Below are 19,689 nucleotides of genomic sequence, written 5' to 3' on the forward strand. Positions count from 1 at the left end.
CACATGATTCTAACAAGTTTATTTATCTGTTTCCAGTGCACAGAATTTAAAAAAGAGGCTAGTTAAAATTATGGAAGCAGGGGCACCTGGGTGGCTCAGTGGGTTAAGTATCTAACTCTTGACTTTGGCTCTGGTCAAGATCCCAGGGTCATGAGATCAAGCCCCACGTTAGGCTCTATGCTGAGTGTGGAGTCTACTTAAGATTCTCTCTCTCTCTCTCTCTCTCTCTCGCTCTCTCTCTCTCTCTCTCTCTCTCCCCCCTCCCTGTGCCTCTGCCCCTCTCCCCTGCTCATGCACACACACACTCTCTCTCACAAATTAAAAAAAATATGGAAACAGCAAATGTCCATCAACAGATAAATGAAGAAGATGTGATTACATACATATGTGTGTATATATATATATATGTTCATATTAACTATCTCAAGCCAATGAACAAAGGTTACATGTACGTTTAGTAGCAAAGAAGTCTGCTTAGGAAAGCAGGGAAACAAACTTTGAAAAATATAGAAAATTTTAACATTCAAGGGGGTTTCATTTATTTGAAGCATCAAATTCAGGTCTCTCAAAAAGTAGTGAAATATTAAAGTATTCCTATGGATTATAAATACAGATATAAAAAACTAAATCAAAAGTAAAACTAAATAAGTAAATATAGATATATAACTACAAAATTATATACCTATTTTAACTAAATCTACAGATTTTGTTGCATGAACTGATAAATAAGCAAATGAAATTTTGTAGGAGGAATTGGGCTTCTTTTGTTGGATTCTATGATGGAAAAATACTCAATCTGCCCAGTCCAATCTCTCCCTGAAATGCAAGAATCTTCTCTAAAATTCATGTAATGTCTTCATTACAGCTTATGCTCGAACACTTTCAGGGATTGGGGTAAAGATGGCAGTTGAGTTTTCCAGATAAACATTTCCATTACTGGATAGGTAGTCAGAAAAATTTTCCTATACTTAGCTGACACCTGGTGCTCTGTAAATTCCTTGTTCTATATCTAGTTTTAGGATCAACACAAACTAATTTTACTTCTACCTCCTTTTCCTCATTCAGATACTGACCCTTTAAATATTTGAACACAGCTATCACTGCTTCCTTGGTCTCTTCTCTAAGTTAACCATGTCATTTCTCTTAACTAATTTTTAGGTAACATATTTCCAGAAGCCTCAAAATCTCATTCAGCTCCTTCTGAATAGTCTCAAATTTGTTATCAGTTTCTAAAGGTATAACATCCATAAGTGGACACATCCACCTAATATGTCTTTTTTTTTAGGCATAATTTTTATTGACTAAATGGAAAGCATTTGGATATCAGTATCATTGCAGGCAGGTCAGCAAAAGTCGTGGAGTTAATATGTCTTGACTTAAATAGTATACAGTACCATCACCTCCCTATAACTGTACACTGTATATATTCCATTAATGCAACCTAGCATTTTTCCAACAACCACATCACAAACTTAGCTGCCATGTGGAAGTATCACCTAAGCTGTCTTTTATTTAATTTTTTTAACTTTATTTTATTCATTTTGAAGGGGAGGGGTAGAGAGGGAGAGAGAGAATCCCAAGCAGGATCCAGGCAAAGCCCCTTATGCGGGGCTCAATCTCATGAACCGTGAGATCACAATCTGAGCCGAAATCAAGAGTCAGATGCTTAACTGACTGAGCCACCCAGGAACCAAAAAATTTAAAGACAAGGCGTGGGGCACCTGGGTGGCTCGGTTGGTTGAGCATCTGACTTTGGCCCAGATCATGATCTCACAGTTTGTGGGTTCGAGCCCCACAGTGGTCTCTATGCTAAAAGCTCGCAGACTGGAGCCTGCTTCAGATTCTTTGTCTCTGTCTCTCTCTCTGCCCCCTTCCCTGCTTGTACTCTGTCTCTCTCTCTCTCTAAAAAACAACAACAACCACAACAACAAACATTGGGGCGCCTGGGTAGCTCAGAGGGTTGAGCGTCCTACTTCGGCTCAGGTCACGATCTCATGGTTTGTGGGTTTGAGCCCCATGTCAGGCTCTGTGCTGAACATTGCTCACAGCCTGGAGCCTGCTTTGGATTCTGTGTCTCCTTCTCTCTCTGCTCCTCCCCTGCTCATGCTCTGTCTCACTGTCTCTCAAAAATAAATAAATGTAAAAAAATATTTAAAACAAATAAACATTAAAATAATTTTTAAAAGTTTTTTAATGGTTTTATTTATTTCTGAGAGAGAGAGAGAGACAGGCAGCGTGAACAGGGGAGGGTCAGAGAGAGAGGNTACAATCGTGAGATCATGACCTGAGCCAAAGTTGGACGCTTAACTGACTGAGCCACCCAGGCACCCCTTAAAATAATTTTTAAAGACAAGCAGAAATTCAGCATTCAAAGCAAAAGGAACAACATTTGAAAAGTCACAGAGGCGTAAGAGAAATATTAAGTTCTATAAATTGCAAAAACTTGTCATTTTTCATTTGCATATTTACTTTTAAATGGCTAACAATGGTAAATTCAGTGTCAATTTCAATTTTACAATTTGAGTCAAATGTAATTATTGATGATGACCTTCTGATTACCTACAATTGCTGCAAATATTTGATCCTTTTACCCTGATTCTTTGAACATAAGTGGACTTCTAGTTCATAAAACTACATACATTAAAATAAGTAAAATATTGTGAGATTTAACTATTTAGATTAGAATTTATGGAGATTGTCAAGGTATTTACCTGCTTATTAGATAATTTTTCTTGAATCTGTTGGGCAGTGCCAGCTGCTGGATCCTTTTAGAGGGTTGGCTAAACAATGCAGCAGAAGGGATCTCCCAGATTATAGACTCTCTACCACAGCTGTAGTAATATTGAGCCCTGAAAGTTGTAGAAGAGAAAAGAACAGAGTGAAATGAATATGAATTAAAATTATTCTCATAATTTCCAACACTAACCTCCAGCTCTAGACCTAGGAGCAAGTATGATCATTTACCCCTGTACTGCTGAGCCATTCTCCACACAGGAAAAAATCAGAAATAGTTTCAGCCATCAGGTTTCAGCTAGCTTCTAATATTCCATTCCAAAACAGATTAATTTTTTGTAATAAATAAATTGCACCTCATAAATTATTTTTTTAATGTTTATTATTTATTTTAGAGAAAGAGAGAGAGCAAAAGGGAGAGAGGGGCAGAGAGAGAGGGAGACATAGAATCTGAAGCAGGTTCCAGGCTCCTAGCTGTCAGCACAGAGCTTGATGTGGGACTTGAACCCACAAACTGTGAGATCATGACCTGAGCCGAAGTCGGACACCTAACTGATTGAGCCACTCAGGAATCCCAGACTGGATCTTCTAAATAGACCAAAAAGTATGCTGATGAAAGGAGGAAATTGTCTACTTTTAAAACCAAATACTCTCTTAGTCTCTCATAGACAATCACTAGAGACTGGACAGATAGTAAAAGGAAAATAAAAGAATATATGAACAACTTTATGCCAACACATTTTAAAATTTATGTGAAACGGATACATTCTTTGAAAGATACACATTACCAATGCTCATTCAGAAAGATATAATCTGAATATCCCTGTCAGGAGTTTAACTAAGCTCCTCCATGGTATTGCTGCCTCAGCACCCATTTTGTTTAGGCAAGCAGCCTCCAGGGACCTTAAAATCATACTGGCCCCGGGGGGCCTGGGTGGCTTAGTCGGTTAAGCGTCTGACTTTCACTTGGGTCATGATCTCGGGGTTCGTGGGTNAACAGTCCATGGAGGCATAAGTAAATGTACATTCCTGATAGGACTTCAACAACAGTCCTTGTCACCTGATGCCCAATGCCTTCCTGTTGTGCATCCTTTAGATATGACTTCCAAGCAGTTTACCAAAACTCTGCTCTTTGGTTTGAACTGACCAATCTGGCCTTTGCCTGGGAAACCCAAAGCACTCCACCTGCAAGTTCTGATAAGACATGTGCCCCAGGTCCTGCCTCTCTCTGCACTCTGTCCTAACCCACCCATGTGACTCCTCAAGGCATGCTAGGTATTTCTTCTAGAATCTGTGAGAGATAAACTTTTCTAGTTCAATTTCTGTTATGCTCTGTTGTTGAACTGTGGCCCCAAGCTCCATTTAACGTGTTAATTTGACAAATTCATAACAGCCCTGTATCTATTACATAAATTGAATTTATAGTTAAAAACCTTCCTACCAAAAAACTCCAGACCCAGATGACTTCACTGTGGATTCTATGAAATACATAAACAAGAAATGCCAATTTCATATATTTTCCAATTGATTCTATGAAGACAGCATTACCAAAACCGAGTAAAGACATTATAAGAAACAACATTACCACAAAGATGCCACAACAAAAATACAGATGAATACCCCTCATAAATATAGATGCAAAATTCTAAAATTTTATTGGAAGACAGACATGCTCAGTTTACATAATATCTGTGTCTGCTTCCTACTACAGTAGTGGAGTTGGGTAGTTGCGATGGAGATGTTATGGTCAGCTTTACTATCTGCCCCCTTCCAGAAAAAGTTTACTGACTTTTGACTAAAGTTGTATATCAAAAAGAGAAAAATGGCCACATCAATTATCTTGGAAACCAAACTTCAGATAAATATTGGTATCTTCAACTTTCTCTTGTTACGTTAACCTCCCTCACTACTTGCGTTCATTCCCTCCCCTGCTCCACAGTTTTTCCTCAAAGAACCAACCAGCAGAAAGCCTAGTCATTCAACAAATATGCATTAAAAGCAAACTGGCAATGGGTATCAAGAGGCTTAACAATATTCTTACCTTCACATGTAGTAATTAATTCATGGTAATCAAGTCCATGGTGGTATACAAAATCCATGAAAAGTTGCATGCATAAATAGTTCATGCACAACAATGTTATATATGGTACACACCCTGGGGTAATACTACCACTTTATTAGAAACTCAAAATCCTAGTAAGCTAAAACATTATAAAATAGAATATAAGTTTGCAATGGCTAAATATTAGTCTTGCTTTGGACAAGTTTTCCTGTAGCATCAGATTAGGAAATATATAGAATCCTTAATCCTCAATAATTTTTTACCATTGTTTGGACAATTTATGGCTTTCAGATAAAAGGGCTAGATTCTGTGTTCATTTTCCCTATGGACTCTTACTAATGTAACCTGATAACATGCAAACACTAACCTGTTAGGTACATAATGGTGGGAGACTTCCTTGGGATGGGCAAGGTCTTCAAGTTTTTTGGTCAGCTGAGCCTTCAAAGCTATCTGGGAAATAGGGCGAATAGGATCTTGATTCCCCCAAAACAGTTTTCTATTAAAAAGCAGAAGAATCAAATGGTAAGAAATTCACTAGTAATCTTAGAAAAGTCTTTTGATGGTGTCTGTACTGATTTTACTTCACTTCCAGAACTATCTTAATTACAGAATGCAACAGTTTCCAGGCATCAGAAACAGGTCAGCTATTTATGGTAGTTAAAATAAGAATAAAATAAGATTGTTTTACCTCTTTTCCTAAAATCAGAAAGAGTTCCGTTTCTGCCACTGTATAATTAACATTGTAATTTATAATCAGGTGAACATAAAATGGGCATGCCATCTATCCACACTGAGCTCCCACTGTGGGTGAAGCCCTGTTCCAGAAGGTCAGAAAATAAAATAGGATCAGGGTTATATTAATAGCATCCATTTCTGAAATACTGTGGGCCAGGCAGTGAGCTAAGTATTTACTGACATTAGATCTTTTATTCCATAATATAGGCACAATTACTGTGCAGAAGGTGAAAAGGAGGAGAATCAGTGTGGAATTCACCTGAAGAGGCTTATGGAAGAAAGTAAAAGCCACAGACTGCCAGAAATGAGGCACATTCCATATTGGGGTAACCATGAGAAATGGGAATAATCAAATTTTTGTCAAAGCATGTTTAGACAGTATTGGTCAAGGCATGTGTGAACAGGAGCAGAAAGTCATGCTGGGAAATGATTAAGGAGCATTGCTGCAGTGGGTGGGGCAGGCAGAAGGAGACCCTGAAAGCCTTGCCAAAAAGCCAGAAGAAGGTGCCTGGGTAACCTAACTTTGCACATAACTAAAATTGCCAATTAATTGAGCTTACTATTTAAAAGGCCCTATTTTGGGGGCTGCTGGGTGGCTCAGTTAAGCATACAACTCTTGATTTCAGCTGAGGTCATGATCTCACAGTTGGTGGGTTTGAGCCCCATGTCGGCAATGTGCACTGTGTCAGCACGATGCCAGCTTGAAATTTTCTTTCCCTCATTCTCTGCCCCTCTGCCACTCATGCACACACGTACAAATGCACATGCTTGCACTCTCTCTCTTTCTCAAAATAAATAAAAACTAAAACAAGTAAAAATATAAGGCCCTATTTTTAACTTTGTCGATACTCTTGTTTATAATATTTATTTCTCTACTTTGTAAGCATCAGCCAGAGTCACCATTAGAAATATTAATTAATGGGGGTGCCTGGGTGGCTTAGTCGGTTAAGCGTCCGACTTTCGCTTAGGTCATGATCTCGCGGTTTGTGGGTTCGAGCCCCGCGTCGGGCTCTGTGCTGACTGCCAGCTCAGAGCCTGGAGCCTGTTTCAGTCTGTGACTCCCTCTCTCTCTGACCCTCCCCTGCTCACGCTGTCTCTCTCTCTCTCTCCTAGAAATAAATAAAATATTTAAAAAAAGAAATATTAATTAATGAATTAATATCCCCATCCTCACATTCTGCGGATTCCATTTCTTAAATATAGCTTATATGTGTCCATTTCTCCTTATCTTCATGGCTACATTCCTTGTCCAGATCCCATCATCCCCACTCCTTTGTCCACACCACTGCAAGAGTGATATTTCTAAACTCCAATTTGATCAAGTCACCTCCTTGTTTAAGACTCTAAAGGTTTCCATTGGCTTTACAATGGAGTCCCAGCTCCTTACTGTGGCTTACAACATCCTCCACAGTTTTGACAGAGTGACTGCCTCTCTAGCCGGTATGTTCATCCAACGGAAGGAGCATGACTTAATCTTTTGGAGATTTCCCCCTAGGATATTTTAGTGCTATATATGACAAGTGCTCCATCATAGTTTGATGAATGAAAGAATGATGAAAACTGGGGACTCAGCTGATATTGATATGAAACAGGGCAGAGAGGAGAGAATGATCACAGGGAGAAGAAGATGCTACAGCAGAAGTCGGGGCCTCAGGTGACAAGGGTCACAGTGGGACTGACTGACATTGGGGAAGACAGAAACTATGCTTCCAAAAGAGAAGATTAGTGGATAGAGGTAAGGGCACCATGGAATGGGAGAGGAAGATTTCAAAACAAGCTGAATCAAATGTTGTCAGAAAGAGTTAAATATAACACATCAAGAATAGAAACTGGAAAAAAAAAAAAAGACAATAAGACTTGGCCAGGAGGACATCAGCAGTAATAGAAAAAGCAAAGAACATCTTAGGGATAAATATCAAAGCTCTGGTGAGGGAGGCTAAGGGAGTGAGGAATTAGGAAGCAAAGGTGACATATATTCAGTTGACCCTTGAACAATGAGGGGTTAGGAGCACAACCCCCATGCAGCTGAAAACAACTTTTGACTTCCCAAAAAACTTAACTACTAATAGCCACTTCTTGACCAGAAGCCTTACTGATAACATAAACAGTCAATGAACACAGACTTTGTATGTCATATGTATTATACATTGTATTGTTACAATGAAGTAAGCTAGAGAAAAGAAAATGTTATTAAGAAAATCATAAGGGGGGCGTCTGGGTGGTTCAGTCTGTTAAGTGTCTGACTTCAGCTTGGGTCATGATTTTGTGCTTGGTGAGTTCGAGCCCCTTATCAGGCTCTGTGCTGACAGCTCAGAGCCTGGAGCCTGTTTCAAATACTGTGTCTCCCTCTCTCTCTGCCCCTTCCCACCTATCTCTCTCAAAAGTAAATAAACATTAAAATATTTTTTAAAAGGAAAATCATAAGGAAGAGAAAATATTTTATAGTAATTTTAGAGTATTTATCAAAAACTCTGGGTATCATCCCAGACTTTAGGCTCTACTACAAAGCTGTTATCATCAAGACAGTATGGTATTGGCACAAACACAGACACATAGAACAATGGAATAGAATAGAGAACTCAGAATTGGATCCACAAATGTATGGCCAACTAATTTTTGACAAAGTGGGGAAGAGCATCCAATGGAAAAATGATAACTTCTTTAACAGATGGTGCTGGGAGAACTGGACAGAAACATGCAGAAGAATGAAACTAGATCATTTTCTCNCAAAGAATTATACGCAAGTGTTCACAATAGGTTAATTCATAATGGCAAAAATCTCTAAACAACCAAATGTACACCAGCAAGTATATGGATAACAAATTTTGGTATAATCATATAATGGAATGCTGTTCAGCCATAGAGATGAATAAACTATGGATATGTGCAATAAAGTGGATTAATCGCAAAATATGCTGAATGAAAGAGAGAACACAAAACACAGTTCATGTTGTATGATCCCATCTATGTAAATTTCCAGAAAATTCAAACTGATCTGTTGTCACAGAAAGGATATAAATATTTGTTTTGGTTTTAGGTTGGAGAAAGGCAGCAGGAATTAACAGGAGAGAGGTTACAAAGCTGCTTGAAGAAACTTTTGGGGGTGATGAACACATTTCATGTGTGTATGTATGTCAAAAATTAGTGTAGTGCACTTGTAATATGTGCAGTTTGTTACATATCCATTATGTTTCCAAAAATCAAGCCAAATGAAGAGACAAAAGTTAAAAATTCTGCTTAAAAAATCTTGCTCCATATATAAATGATGATGAAAAATATGATTTCTATCAAAACCAAAAAAATATATATTACAGGGTCAGATTTTCCTATTCTGCATTTTCCCATTATACTCGATGGTCATAATGATTAATGTTATATTAAAAGTGCATATTAGCTACTAAAAAAAATCTGGATATCAGTTCAAACCTGTGTTGTTCAATGTTCATCTGTGTATATTGTTTTTGTATTCACTGCTGCAATTTCAAAACAAAAGTATTTTAGACACTTGATTTAACTTATTAAATTAAGTTCATAATATATGGTTCTCATGATGAACCCTTAGGAGATATATCGTTCTTATGATGAACCCTTAGGGGATCATTATCTGCTTGAGACTTTTGTTCATTAAAAACTAGAAAATACATAGTATAAACTAACAGTATTGAGGATTATGTAAAAGGCAGGAGATCTGGCTCAAAATAAGCTGGAAGAGAAGGATCCATAGGAAGAGAAAGAGCAGAGACTGTACAGTCAAGAAAACCTGGACACACTGTTCATCAGAAAGTGGGGAGACTAACCAAATGTCACAGTAACATATTATGCAGATGACTCTTCACTCTACTTTGACAACATTTAAAAATCACTTATGTTTAGTTGTTACGTAGCTAATAATACCAAGGAAATAAATGTTTAATCTTCTATGGTCCATGATGAGAACTTGACCCCAGAGCATAGAATTCTTATCCATATCATACCTGTTTGATGCATCTATGAAGTATAACAAAGGTCTGGCACAATCACACCCCTAGAATTCTAGAATAAGGAACCCATATGGTTGAGAGTCCTGTGTTCAGTCATCCTTTTCTGAACAGCTAAATCTCTACATATTTCCAGAGTCAGAAAACACAAAACAGCTTTCATTGGTCTATGTCCAGAGTGTAATTGTTCTGAAATTCTTATAATTTCTCCTACTGTAACAAGGATTTATTTAGCTTTCATCTCTATAAAACTGCTTTATGTACTTGAAGATTTACGAGCTGGTCTTTAATCTTTCTTTGTCAGTCTGGCCAACCACAAATTCTTTAAATGTATCCTCATAGGTTCCATTTTCTTTTAAAAATTTTCTTCCTTGGCTTTTGAGGCCCTCTCCTGATTCATTCTCATTCTCTCTCTCTCTCTCTCCTCCCTTCCTCCCTCTCTCTCTGAGTTTTATTGAGAAATAATTGGCATATAACACTGTATAAGATTAAAGCATACAGCATGATGGTTGATTTATATGTATTGTGAAATAATTGCCACAATAGGTTCAGCTAATATCTGTCTTCTAATTCTCTTGCCTCCTCCTTCTCAGTTTCCTTAGGTAGTATCTCTTTCGCAATTTAAACAATGGCATGTGCCCCACGATTCCTCCTTCCTCAATATTTCAAAAATATATACCATTAAATACTGTTGTTTCCAAAACAGTATCTCCAAGAATTCTCAAGTATTCTTCTGAGTGTTAAATCTGCATTTCCAAATACTTACTGGATGCCTGAAAACCATCCCACATGACCAAGTGTACCTTTGTCCCAAACCTATCCCCCTCTTGTATTTCCTTTTGCAGTTGTAATAGCATTTTCACCTTATTTCTAAAAACAGAAACTAGAGGGGCACCTGGGTGGCTCAGTCAGTTAAGTGACCAACTCTTGGTTTCAGCTCAGGTCATGATCTCAGGGTTCCTGAGCTTAAGCACAGGCTCTGTGCTGACAATGTGGAGCCTGTTTGGGAGTCTCTGTACCCCCCGCCTGCTTCTCCCTATTTGTGCACACACACTCTCTCTTTCAAAATAAAAATTAAAAATATTAAAAATAAAAACAGAAACCTAGAAATCATATTTGACTCCTCCTCTCCCTCAAGTTCTTCATTTGTCGCTAAGTCCTGTCCATCTTTAGCTTAACTCTAACCTTTTCTGTAACCTTAAAAGCCACTCTCTTAAGAAAAGCCTTCATTATTTCTCTACTACATTATTGTAATAGCCTCAAATAAATTAACCTGGCTTTATTTCTGCATGCCATTAAAGAGACCACACCTTCCTAAAACAGCCATTGTGATATAATGTAAGTAAATGGGCTTTGTGGGCCATGAACATAGATTCAAATCCCAATTTTGGTACCTGCAAGCTGGGTTACTTAACTTTTCTGAACTCAATTTCCTAATTAAATCACTCCTTCAAATTTTTTAATGGAAAAGGAGCCAGTTGGAGAGAAGTGTTCTAAGATTACTGACAGTTCTAGCAATATTCATTAACACATCTCTTATCAATGCATGCTTCTCATCAATGTATATGAGTATCTACCCATCCATGAAAAAGAGAGAATTTAAAGCATATTATATTCTTAATGTTTAAAAGCAAGCCTTTTAAAAATTAAAATTCTAGATTATAGCAAAGTTGCAGGATACAACATTGATACACAAATTCTGATTTCCTATATACCAGCAATGAATAACTGGAATTTGAAATTTAAAATATAACACTATTTACAATAGCAGCAGAAAAAAATGAAATACATAGGTATAAATCCAACATTATATGTATAAGGTCCATATAAAGAAAATTACAAAACTCTGGTGAAAGAAATCAAGGAAGAACTAAATAAATGGAGATAGAGTCCATGTTCATGGATAGAAAAGAGTCTATATTATCAAGATGTGACTTCTTTCCAACTTGATCTACAGATCCAGTGCAATCCCAATCAAAATCCCAACAAGTTACTTTGTAGACATTCACGAACTGATTCTAAAATTTATGTGGAGAGGCAAAAGATCCAGAATAGCCAACACAATGTTAAAAAAGAATAAAATTAGAGGACTGCTCATACCTGACTTCAAGCCTTACTATAAAGCCACAGTAATCAGACAATCATATTGGTGAAAGAATAGACAAATAGATCAATAGGAAAATAGAGATCCCAGAAATAGATCCACACAAATACAGTCAGCTAATCTTTGACAAAGGATTGAAGGTTATCTATACAGAAAAGATAGTCTTTTCAGCAAATGGTGCTAGAAAACTGGACATCCACATGCCAAAAAAAAAAAAAAAAAAAAAACTAGAAACAGACCTTACACCTATCACAAAACTAACTTGAAATGTATCATAGATACAAATGTAAAATGCAAAACTATAAAAATTCTAGAAGGTAACACAAGAGGAAATCTAGGTGATCTTAGTTTTAGCAATGCATTTTAAAATACAACCAAAGCATGATCCATGAGAGAAAAATTTGATCAACTGGATTTCATTAAAATTAAAAACTTTTGCTCTACAAAAGACGAGCCACAGACTAGGAGAAAAGATTTGCAAGGCCACATATCTGATGTCTTAATCCATTCAGGTTACCATAACAATACCAGAGATGGGGTGGCTTATAAACAACAGAAGTCTATTCCTCACAATTCTGGGGGTTCAGAAGTCCAAGATCAAAGTATCAGCAGATTTGGTGCCTGGTAAGGACATGCTCTCTGGTTTATAGCCAGGCATATTGTTGCTGTGTTCCTACAATGCTGAAGGGGCAAGGGAGTTCTCTGAGGTCTCTATTATAAGGACGTTAATCCCATTCATGGGTGTGCCATCCTTATGATTTAATCACCCCCAAAGGCTTTACCTCCTAATACCATCACATTGAGGATGAGGTTTCAATATATGAATTTGGGGGGGGCTATAAACATTCAATCTATAGCATCTGAAAAAGGACTGGCATTGAAAATATACAGACAACTGTTACATTTCAACAATAGGAAACAAACAACCCAATTAAAAAGTGGGTAAAAGAACTGAACATACACTTCATCAAAGAAGATATGCAGATGGTAAATAAGCATATGAAATATGCCCAGTGTCATGTCATTAGAGAATTACAAATTAAAACAATGAGAAAGATAACACTACGCACCTTTATAATGGCTAAAATACAAAACACCAAATGCCAGTGAGGATATGGAACAACAGGAAGTATTATTCATTGATGGTGGGATTGGTAGACACTTTAGAAGATATTTGGCAATTTCTTATAAATCTAAACATATTCTTACCATATGACCCAGAAATTGCATTCCTAGGTATTTACCCAAGTGAGTTAAAAACTCTTATCCACACAAAAACCTGCACATCAATGTTTATAGCATCTGTATTCATAATTGCCAAAAATTAGAAGGAAACAACACATTCATCAATAGATGAATGGATAATCAAATTAGTCAGTGCTAAAAAGAAATGAGCTAGCAAGCGATGAAAAGATATGGAGGAATCTTAAATGCATATTAAGTGAAAGAAGCCAATCTGGGAAAGTTATGTACTATATCATTTTAACTATGCCATTCTGGAAAAGGCAAAACTATACATACAGTCAAAAAATCAGTGGTTGCCAGCATTTCAGACAGGGGCCACAGAAGGAAAGAGATGCATAGGTAGAATACAGATAATTTTTAGGGCAGTGAAACTATTTACATAATATTGTAATGGCGAATACATGACATGCATTTGTCAAAGTCCATAGAACTGAACAACACACAAAATGAACCCTAATGTAAACTATAGGCTTTCATGTACGTCAATATTTCTTCATCAGGTGTAACAAATGTACCACACTAACACCAGATGTTAATACGGGAAACACGAGGAGTGGGTAGTAATAGAGAAACTCTTTGTGTACTTCTGGCCAATTTTTCTGTAAACCCAAAACTACTTAAAAAATAAAGTGTATTATTTTGTAAAAGCAATAGGAGATGAGGAAAAAAAAGGGAAAAATTTAAGGTTTTACTCAGGAACCAAAGAAGAAAAGGGGGAGTCCTGTGGCCAAGGATAGGAAGACAGTGGGTCCAACTGGCTGGAAATTCAGAGAACAGGTATTCTCTAGGCAGAGGCTTAGAGACAGTATGTTAGGAGGAGTTGAACCCAAAGGATGGACACAAGATTTTCAAAGTGGTTTTCAAATCCGTATGTTTATTAGAATCATCTGGGGAGCTTTTAACACTCCCAATGCTTAGGCTGCACCCCAGGCAAAGTAAGTTAGGATTTCTGGGAATGGGGCCCAGGCATCAGTCCCAGGTGATTCTATGTGCAGACAAACTTGAAAACTACTGACTTAGGGCTAACCCTCCATATGTTGACTTAACTGAGGGGACAATACTGGTTCAGTGGATTCAGCTGAGCACAGAGGTGAATAAACCTGGGATACAGGTTAGTGAGCAAGTAAGAATACTTACCTATTTAATGTAAGGAACACACTCTTCACAAATTAGACTATGTAATGTTGCCTTACCTATCTGGGGTTCCCCATTGCCTTTTAGGCCTAGAAAGATCTTGGATTCTCTTCCTAGAAAACAAACTAACAAATACCAGCTGATTAAGAGAATGCTCAACAAATATGGTTATATTAGATGACTCCTACTCATACAAATCCTGTCTTGGGCAGGAGGAGGAGGGACCCAAAGCACTATTTGATGTAATCTGAAGAATACTGAAATCTCAAAGTATTCAAAAATATTGTGAACCCAAAATTCTCTCTCCTAGAATCATGGCTAATATAGTACATAGTGAAACAAAAACAATAAATATGCAATTAAACCAAGAGCACATTGTCTCCAGAAGATGCCAGGTAAAACATACACTTAATGGGGAAAACCCTCAATTCTCATATTAATTTGTAAATGGCTTGATGGCACTGGATTCTGAAGAGATTGTACAGATAAATTTCAGTGAGAATATTTGGCTTTGGTAAAACTATGAAATAGGTAAAGTATACTTTGAGTACCACTCAACCCTTTTTCTTCCCTACTCTGCTCCTTTGAACGTTCACTGATTGTTCTGAATTTACCTACAGCAGAGTTTGTGCTCACCAAGTATCCATGTGTTCCTCTACATTTCCAAGCCTCCCTTCAGTAATTTAGAGCCATGTGAATAGAGTTATGTATAACTTCAGCAGAGGTGTTCAGTATCACTTCCAGGGCAACACACTTAAGAGCTAATGTGCCTGCTCCATTCCCCTCTTCCCCTATTGCAGTGACTCTGTAAGCCACATATTCTAGATGGTATAGCTAAAAGACAGAAGAGGTCAAGCCATCTCACACTCACTGTGACATCTCACACTCACTATGACATGATGGAGAAATAAACTTTTATTGCATTATGTCATTGAGTTTTGTATCAAATTTGTTATTGCAGCATTGCCTATCCTGTGGAGACTAATATACCACCTATGTTACTATAGATCATATTGTAATTATGTATCCACTTGCTTGGGGTTTGAAGGGCCCTTATTGGGTACAACACTTTTTTCCCCACAATTAAGAACTAACTAAAAACAGACACAGGAGTCAGATAAATAGAATAAAAATACTTTCTCTATTATTGATTAAATGATACTGATAACAGTAGTACGGATCCCTGATAATCCTGAACTGAACTTTCCCTCCAAAGCGGCAAGCCTCCCCCTGCAGGGGCTAAGTTTGCTATGTGACGGAGAACAGATCACAAAGATCACTCCCTATTGATAGACAGGTCCCAAAGAAATCTGATCCAGAAGGGGCCAGTTCTCTCTCTCTCTCAGTTCCATCAAATAGAAGTTATTTCCATCCCTCTCAGGAGTCTAATTAAGGGATAATAAGGAAAGAAGTCAGGAAAATTACTCAAAGGAAGTGCTTCTATGTACAAAAAGGAAAAGCATTCTTCCTAAAATTCACCTGAACTCTTTAATAGACTATTTTTTTCTTTTAGTTTCAAGTTTTTGTTTAAACTCCAATTAACACAGTGTAATATTAGTTTCAGGTGTAGAATTTAGTGATTCATCACTTGCATACAACATCCAATACTCATCACAACTGTCCTCCTTAATACCCACCACCCATTTAACCCACTCCCCTGCTTGCCTCCCCTCCAGCAATGCTTAGTTTGTTCTCTATAGTTAAGCGTCTGTTTTATGGTTGCCTTTCCATTTCCCCCCTATATTCGTCTTGTTTCTTAAATTCCACATATGAGTGAAATCATATGGCATTTGTCTTTCTCTGACTTATTTCACTTAGCATAATAGTCTCTAGCTCCGTCCACATCATTTCAAATGGTAAGATTTCATTCTTTTTGATGATTGAGGAATATTCCATTGTATAAATATACCACATCTTCTTTATCCATTCATCAGCCAATGGACATTTGGGCTCTTTCCATAATTTGGCTATTGTTGATAATGCTGCTATAAACATCAGGGTGCATGTATCCTTTCAAATCAGTATTTTTGTAAATACCTAGTAGTGCAATTGCTGGATTGTAGTGTATTTTTAACTTTCTGATGAACCTTCAAACCGTCTCCCAGAGCAGCTGCTCCAGTTTTCATTCCCACCAACAGTGTAAGATGGTTCCCCTTTCTCTGCATCCTCACCAACATCTGTTGTTTCTCGTGCTGTTGATTTTAGCCATTCTGACAGGTGTGAAACGGTATCTCACTGTACTTTTTATATTTCCCTGATGATGAGTGATGTGGAGTATCTTTTAATGTGTCAGCCATTTGGATATCTTCTTTGGAAAAATGCCTATTCATGTCTTCTGCCCATTTTTTTAAACTGGATTATTTTTTGTGTGTTGAGTTTTAGAAATTCTTTACAGATTTTGGATACTAATCCTTTATCAGTTATGTCATTTGCAAATATCTTCTCCCATTCTGAAGGTAGTCTTTTAGTTTTGTTGATTATTTCCTTCGATGTGCAGAATCTTTGATCTTGATAAAGTCCCAAGAATTCATTTCTGCTTTTGTTTCCCTTGCCTCCAGAGATGTATCTAGTAAGAAGCTGCTATGGCCAATGTCAAAGAGGTTACTGCCTGTGTTCTGCTCTGGATTTTAATGGTTTCCTATCTCACATGTAGGCATTTCATCCATTTTGAACTTATTTTTGTGTATGCTGTAAGAAAGTGGTCCAGTTTCATTCTTTTGCATGTTGCTGTCAAGTTTTCCCAACACCATTTGTTGAAGAGGCTGTCATTTTCCCATTGGATATTCTTTGTTGCTTTGTCAAGGATTAGCTGACCATATAGTTGTGGGTCCATTTCTGGGTTTTCTATTTTGTTCCATTGATCTCTGTGTCTGTTTTTGTGCTAGTACCATACTGTCTTGATCACAGTTCGTAACACAGCTTGAAGTCTGGAATTGTGATGCCTCCAGCTTTGCTTTGCTTTTTCAAGACTTCTTTGGATATTCAGAGTCATTTGTGGTTCCATACAAATTTTAGAATTGTTTGTTCTAGCTCTGTAAAAAATGCTGGTGGTATTTTGATAGGGATTGCATTAAATTTGTAGATTGCTTTGGGTAGTATAGACATTTTAACAATATTTGTTTTTCCAATCCATAAGCATGGAATGTTTTTCCATTTGTTTGTGTGTGTGCCAGTTTCAATTTCTTTCATAAGTGTTCTATGGTTTACAGAGTACAGATCTTTTACCTCTGGTTTGGTTTATTCCTAGGTATCTTATGCTTTTTGGTGTGATTGTAAATGGGATAAATTCCTTGATTTCTCCTTCTGCTGCTTCATTATGGGTGTATAGAAATGCAACAGATTTCTGTACATAGATTTTGTATCCTGTGACTTTACTGAATTCATGTATCAGTTCTAGCAATTTTTTGTTTTTGATGTGAAAATACATCTTTCATTAATATAGCCTGGACTAGACACAAAATCAAATTATCCCAGTATCACAAAAGAGAGTTCTAGCAATTTTTGGCCAGGTCTTTTGGGTTTTCTAGAAAACTGTGAAAGTTTGACTTCTTCCTTGCCAATTTGGATGCCTTTTATTTCTTTCTGTTGTCTAACTGCTGTGGCTAGGACTTCCAGTACTATGTTAAATAACAATGGTGAGAGTGGACATCCCTGTCTTGTTCCTGGCCTCAGGGGAAAAGCTCTCATTTTTCTCCAGTTGTGGATATTAGTGGGTCTTTCATATATGGCCTTTATGACATTGAGGTATATTCCCTCTATCCTTACTCTGTTGAGGATTTTTATCAAGAATGGATGCTACATTTTGTCAAATGCTTTTTCTGCATCTATTGAGAGGATTGTAAGCTTCTTATTTCTTCTTTTATTAATGTGGTGTATCATGTAGATTGATTTGCAAATATTGAATAACCTTATAACCCAGAAATAAATCCCACTTGATCATGGTGAATGATTCTTTTAATGTACTGTTGGATTCTATTTGGTAGTATTTTGTTGAGAATTTCTGCACCTTATGTTCTTTAGAGATATTGGTCTGCAGTTCTCTTTTGCAGTGGGGTCTTTTTCTTAAAATAAGCCCTGGCCCTGGTGTCAGGCAGGATTCAGGCCTGACAAAGTATGGGCAAATCCTTATGTGAAGCACATGGCCTCCCTAATTAAATGGTGACTGATGCATCTCCTTTCAGGAAAGTGCGGGGAAGCAAGGGGGAAAAATCCTTCAATCAGATTATCTATTTCCATGTTCCTCTAATTCATTTGCATTGCTTCAGCCTTTAATTACAACTTATTTGCCCCTTAACACCTTGCCTAAGCTATGCTAGGGGAGAAATGTAAGTAGAGATTTGATGCACACAAACCAGGCCACAGTGTTAACAGTGGGACAAATGAAGTGCCATTTTCTTACACCTGGGCAAGTTACTTAATTCCTAGAGTTTTAAGGAGTATGCAGTGGGGAGAGGGTTGCAATTTAAATAGGATGATCAAAGAAGGCATTACTGATCAGATTATATTTGAACAATGACTAGCTACCCAGATTTTTCAAGGAAAGATCTTCCCATTCCAATGGTTAATTAGCAAAAGCAAACGCCCTGGGGCAGAAGCATGCCCCAGAAAAATAATAGGAGACCAGTGTGGTTAGCCTCGCCTATAAAGGAAAATAACTATATCCATCTTAAAGGGTTGCACACCTAGCAACTTCTAATCATGGAGTAGGTATTCAATAAATGTTAGTTCCTTTTTCCTTTCGCACCCACAACACCTAGTATCAAAGCCAGTATGTAGTCAATGCTCAGCAAATGCTAACTGAGTTTAACTAAATCAGTATTTGATTGTTTAAAATACAAATTCAGTTTAAGTGCGTTATAAGGGAAAATCAGTAAACTATCAGTAAGCTTTTATCACTTGAAGAGGTTTCTAGATAAAATAGACTTGAAGGTAGCAAGAATGGTACCCCACATCCACACTCTTTTATCCCCGATGCCTAATACTGGACCCTTCTAGTTTCCCCCTTCACTATTGCAAGCAACCTATCTGCATTTTGTCCCTCAGGTCTCTGCTGCTTGATTCAAGAGTTCCCAGCCTGAAGTTCTCAAATACTTAAGGGATCTGCGAAGATAATAATGGAAGTCCACAACCTTTAGAATATTTCAAAAGGTCAAATGACATCCTACACCATCCACAGTCAGGCTGTAAGGGCTACTGCAAATACCAAATTTGTTTCTAAACTATATCATCTCCATGTTACCTCATACTGATAGGAGACTCTGATTAATACTTACATCTGCCCTTAATTTTTTAAAAATTAACAAATATAGTTTGTTTTGTGAGCAATAACAAAAAATCTTTCAAAACATGAGATTATGTTCATGGATACATATAACTAAAAGGTACTTTGGTGGTAAAATGTTTGGGATCACCGATGTCATTGATAAGATGCAACCCACAAGCCATGCCTTTTAATATCTTAGAAACAATGAAGATACTGTCCATTGCCAGAGGGGAAAAAAAAGCTACATCTTTATTCAACAGAAGAAGAGCTTCATCATGTAAGCACCACGTGAGTCCTGCCAAGAGAGCCTGAGCCAACTTTCCAGGGAGGGTGGCTAGGTGGAGGAAAAGAAAGCCAGAGTTGCAGACAAAACATCTTATATACATTAATCTTTTAAAGCAAGTTAGTTTCTGGCTTCCATCATCACTTCCAAGCC

At 37.4% G+C, this 19,689-nt stretch overlaps 1 protein-coding gene across 4 annotated transcripts in view; it reads right to left on the reverse strand.

Annotated features, from left to right (window-relative positions):
- The window catches only part of SPMAP2L (sperm microtubule associated protein 2 like), a 48,248-nt gene that overhangs the window by 13,088 nt on the left and 15,471 nt on the right, over nt 1–19,689 (reverse strand). For 3 of the 4 annotated variants that reach the window (XM_077757689.1, XM_077757690.1, XM_077757692.1), the window contains exons 3-5: nt 14,050–14,115; nt 5,163–5,291; nt 2,712–2,849 (exon numbers count right to left, since the gene is read on the reverse strand). In XM_077757689.1, the coding sequence (XP_077613815.1) occupies nt 2,712–2,849; nt 5,163–5,291; nt 14,050–14,115 (333 nt within the window). The remainder of the gene's footprint in view (nt 1–2,711; nt 2,850–5,162; nt 5,292–14,049; nt 14,116–19,689) is intronic. The other variant, XM_077757691.1, reaches the window with a different exon arrangement.

Source organism: Crocuta crocuta, unplaced genomic scaffold (genome assembly GCF_008692635.1).
Source record: "Crocuta crocuta isolate KB4526 unplaced genomic scaffold, BGI_CrCroc_1.0 scaffold282, whole genome shotgun sequence".
Taxonomy (NCBI): domain Eukaryota; kingdom Metazoa; phylum Chordata; class Mammalia; order Carnivora; family Hyaenidae; genus Crocuta; species Crocuta crocuta.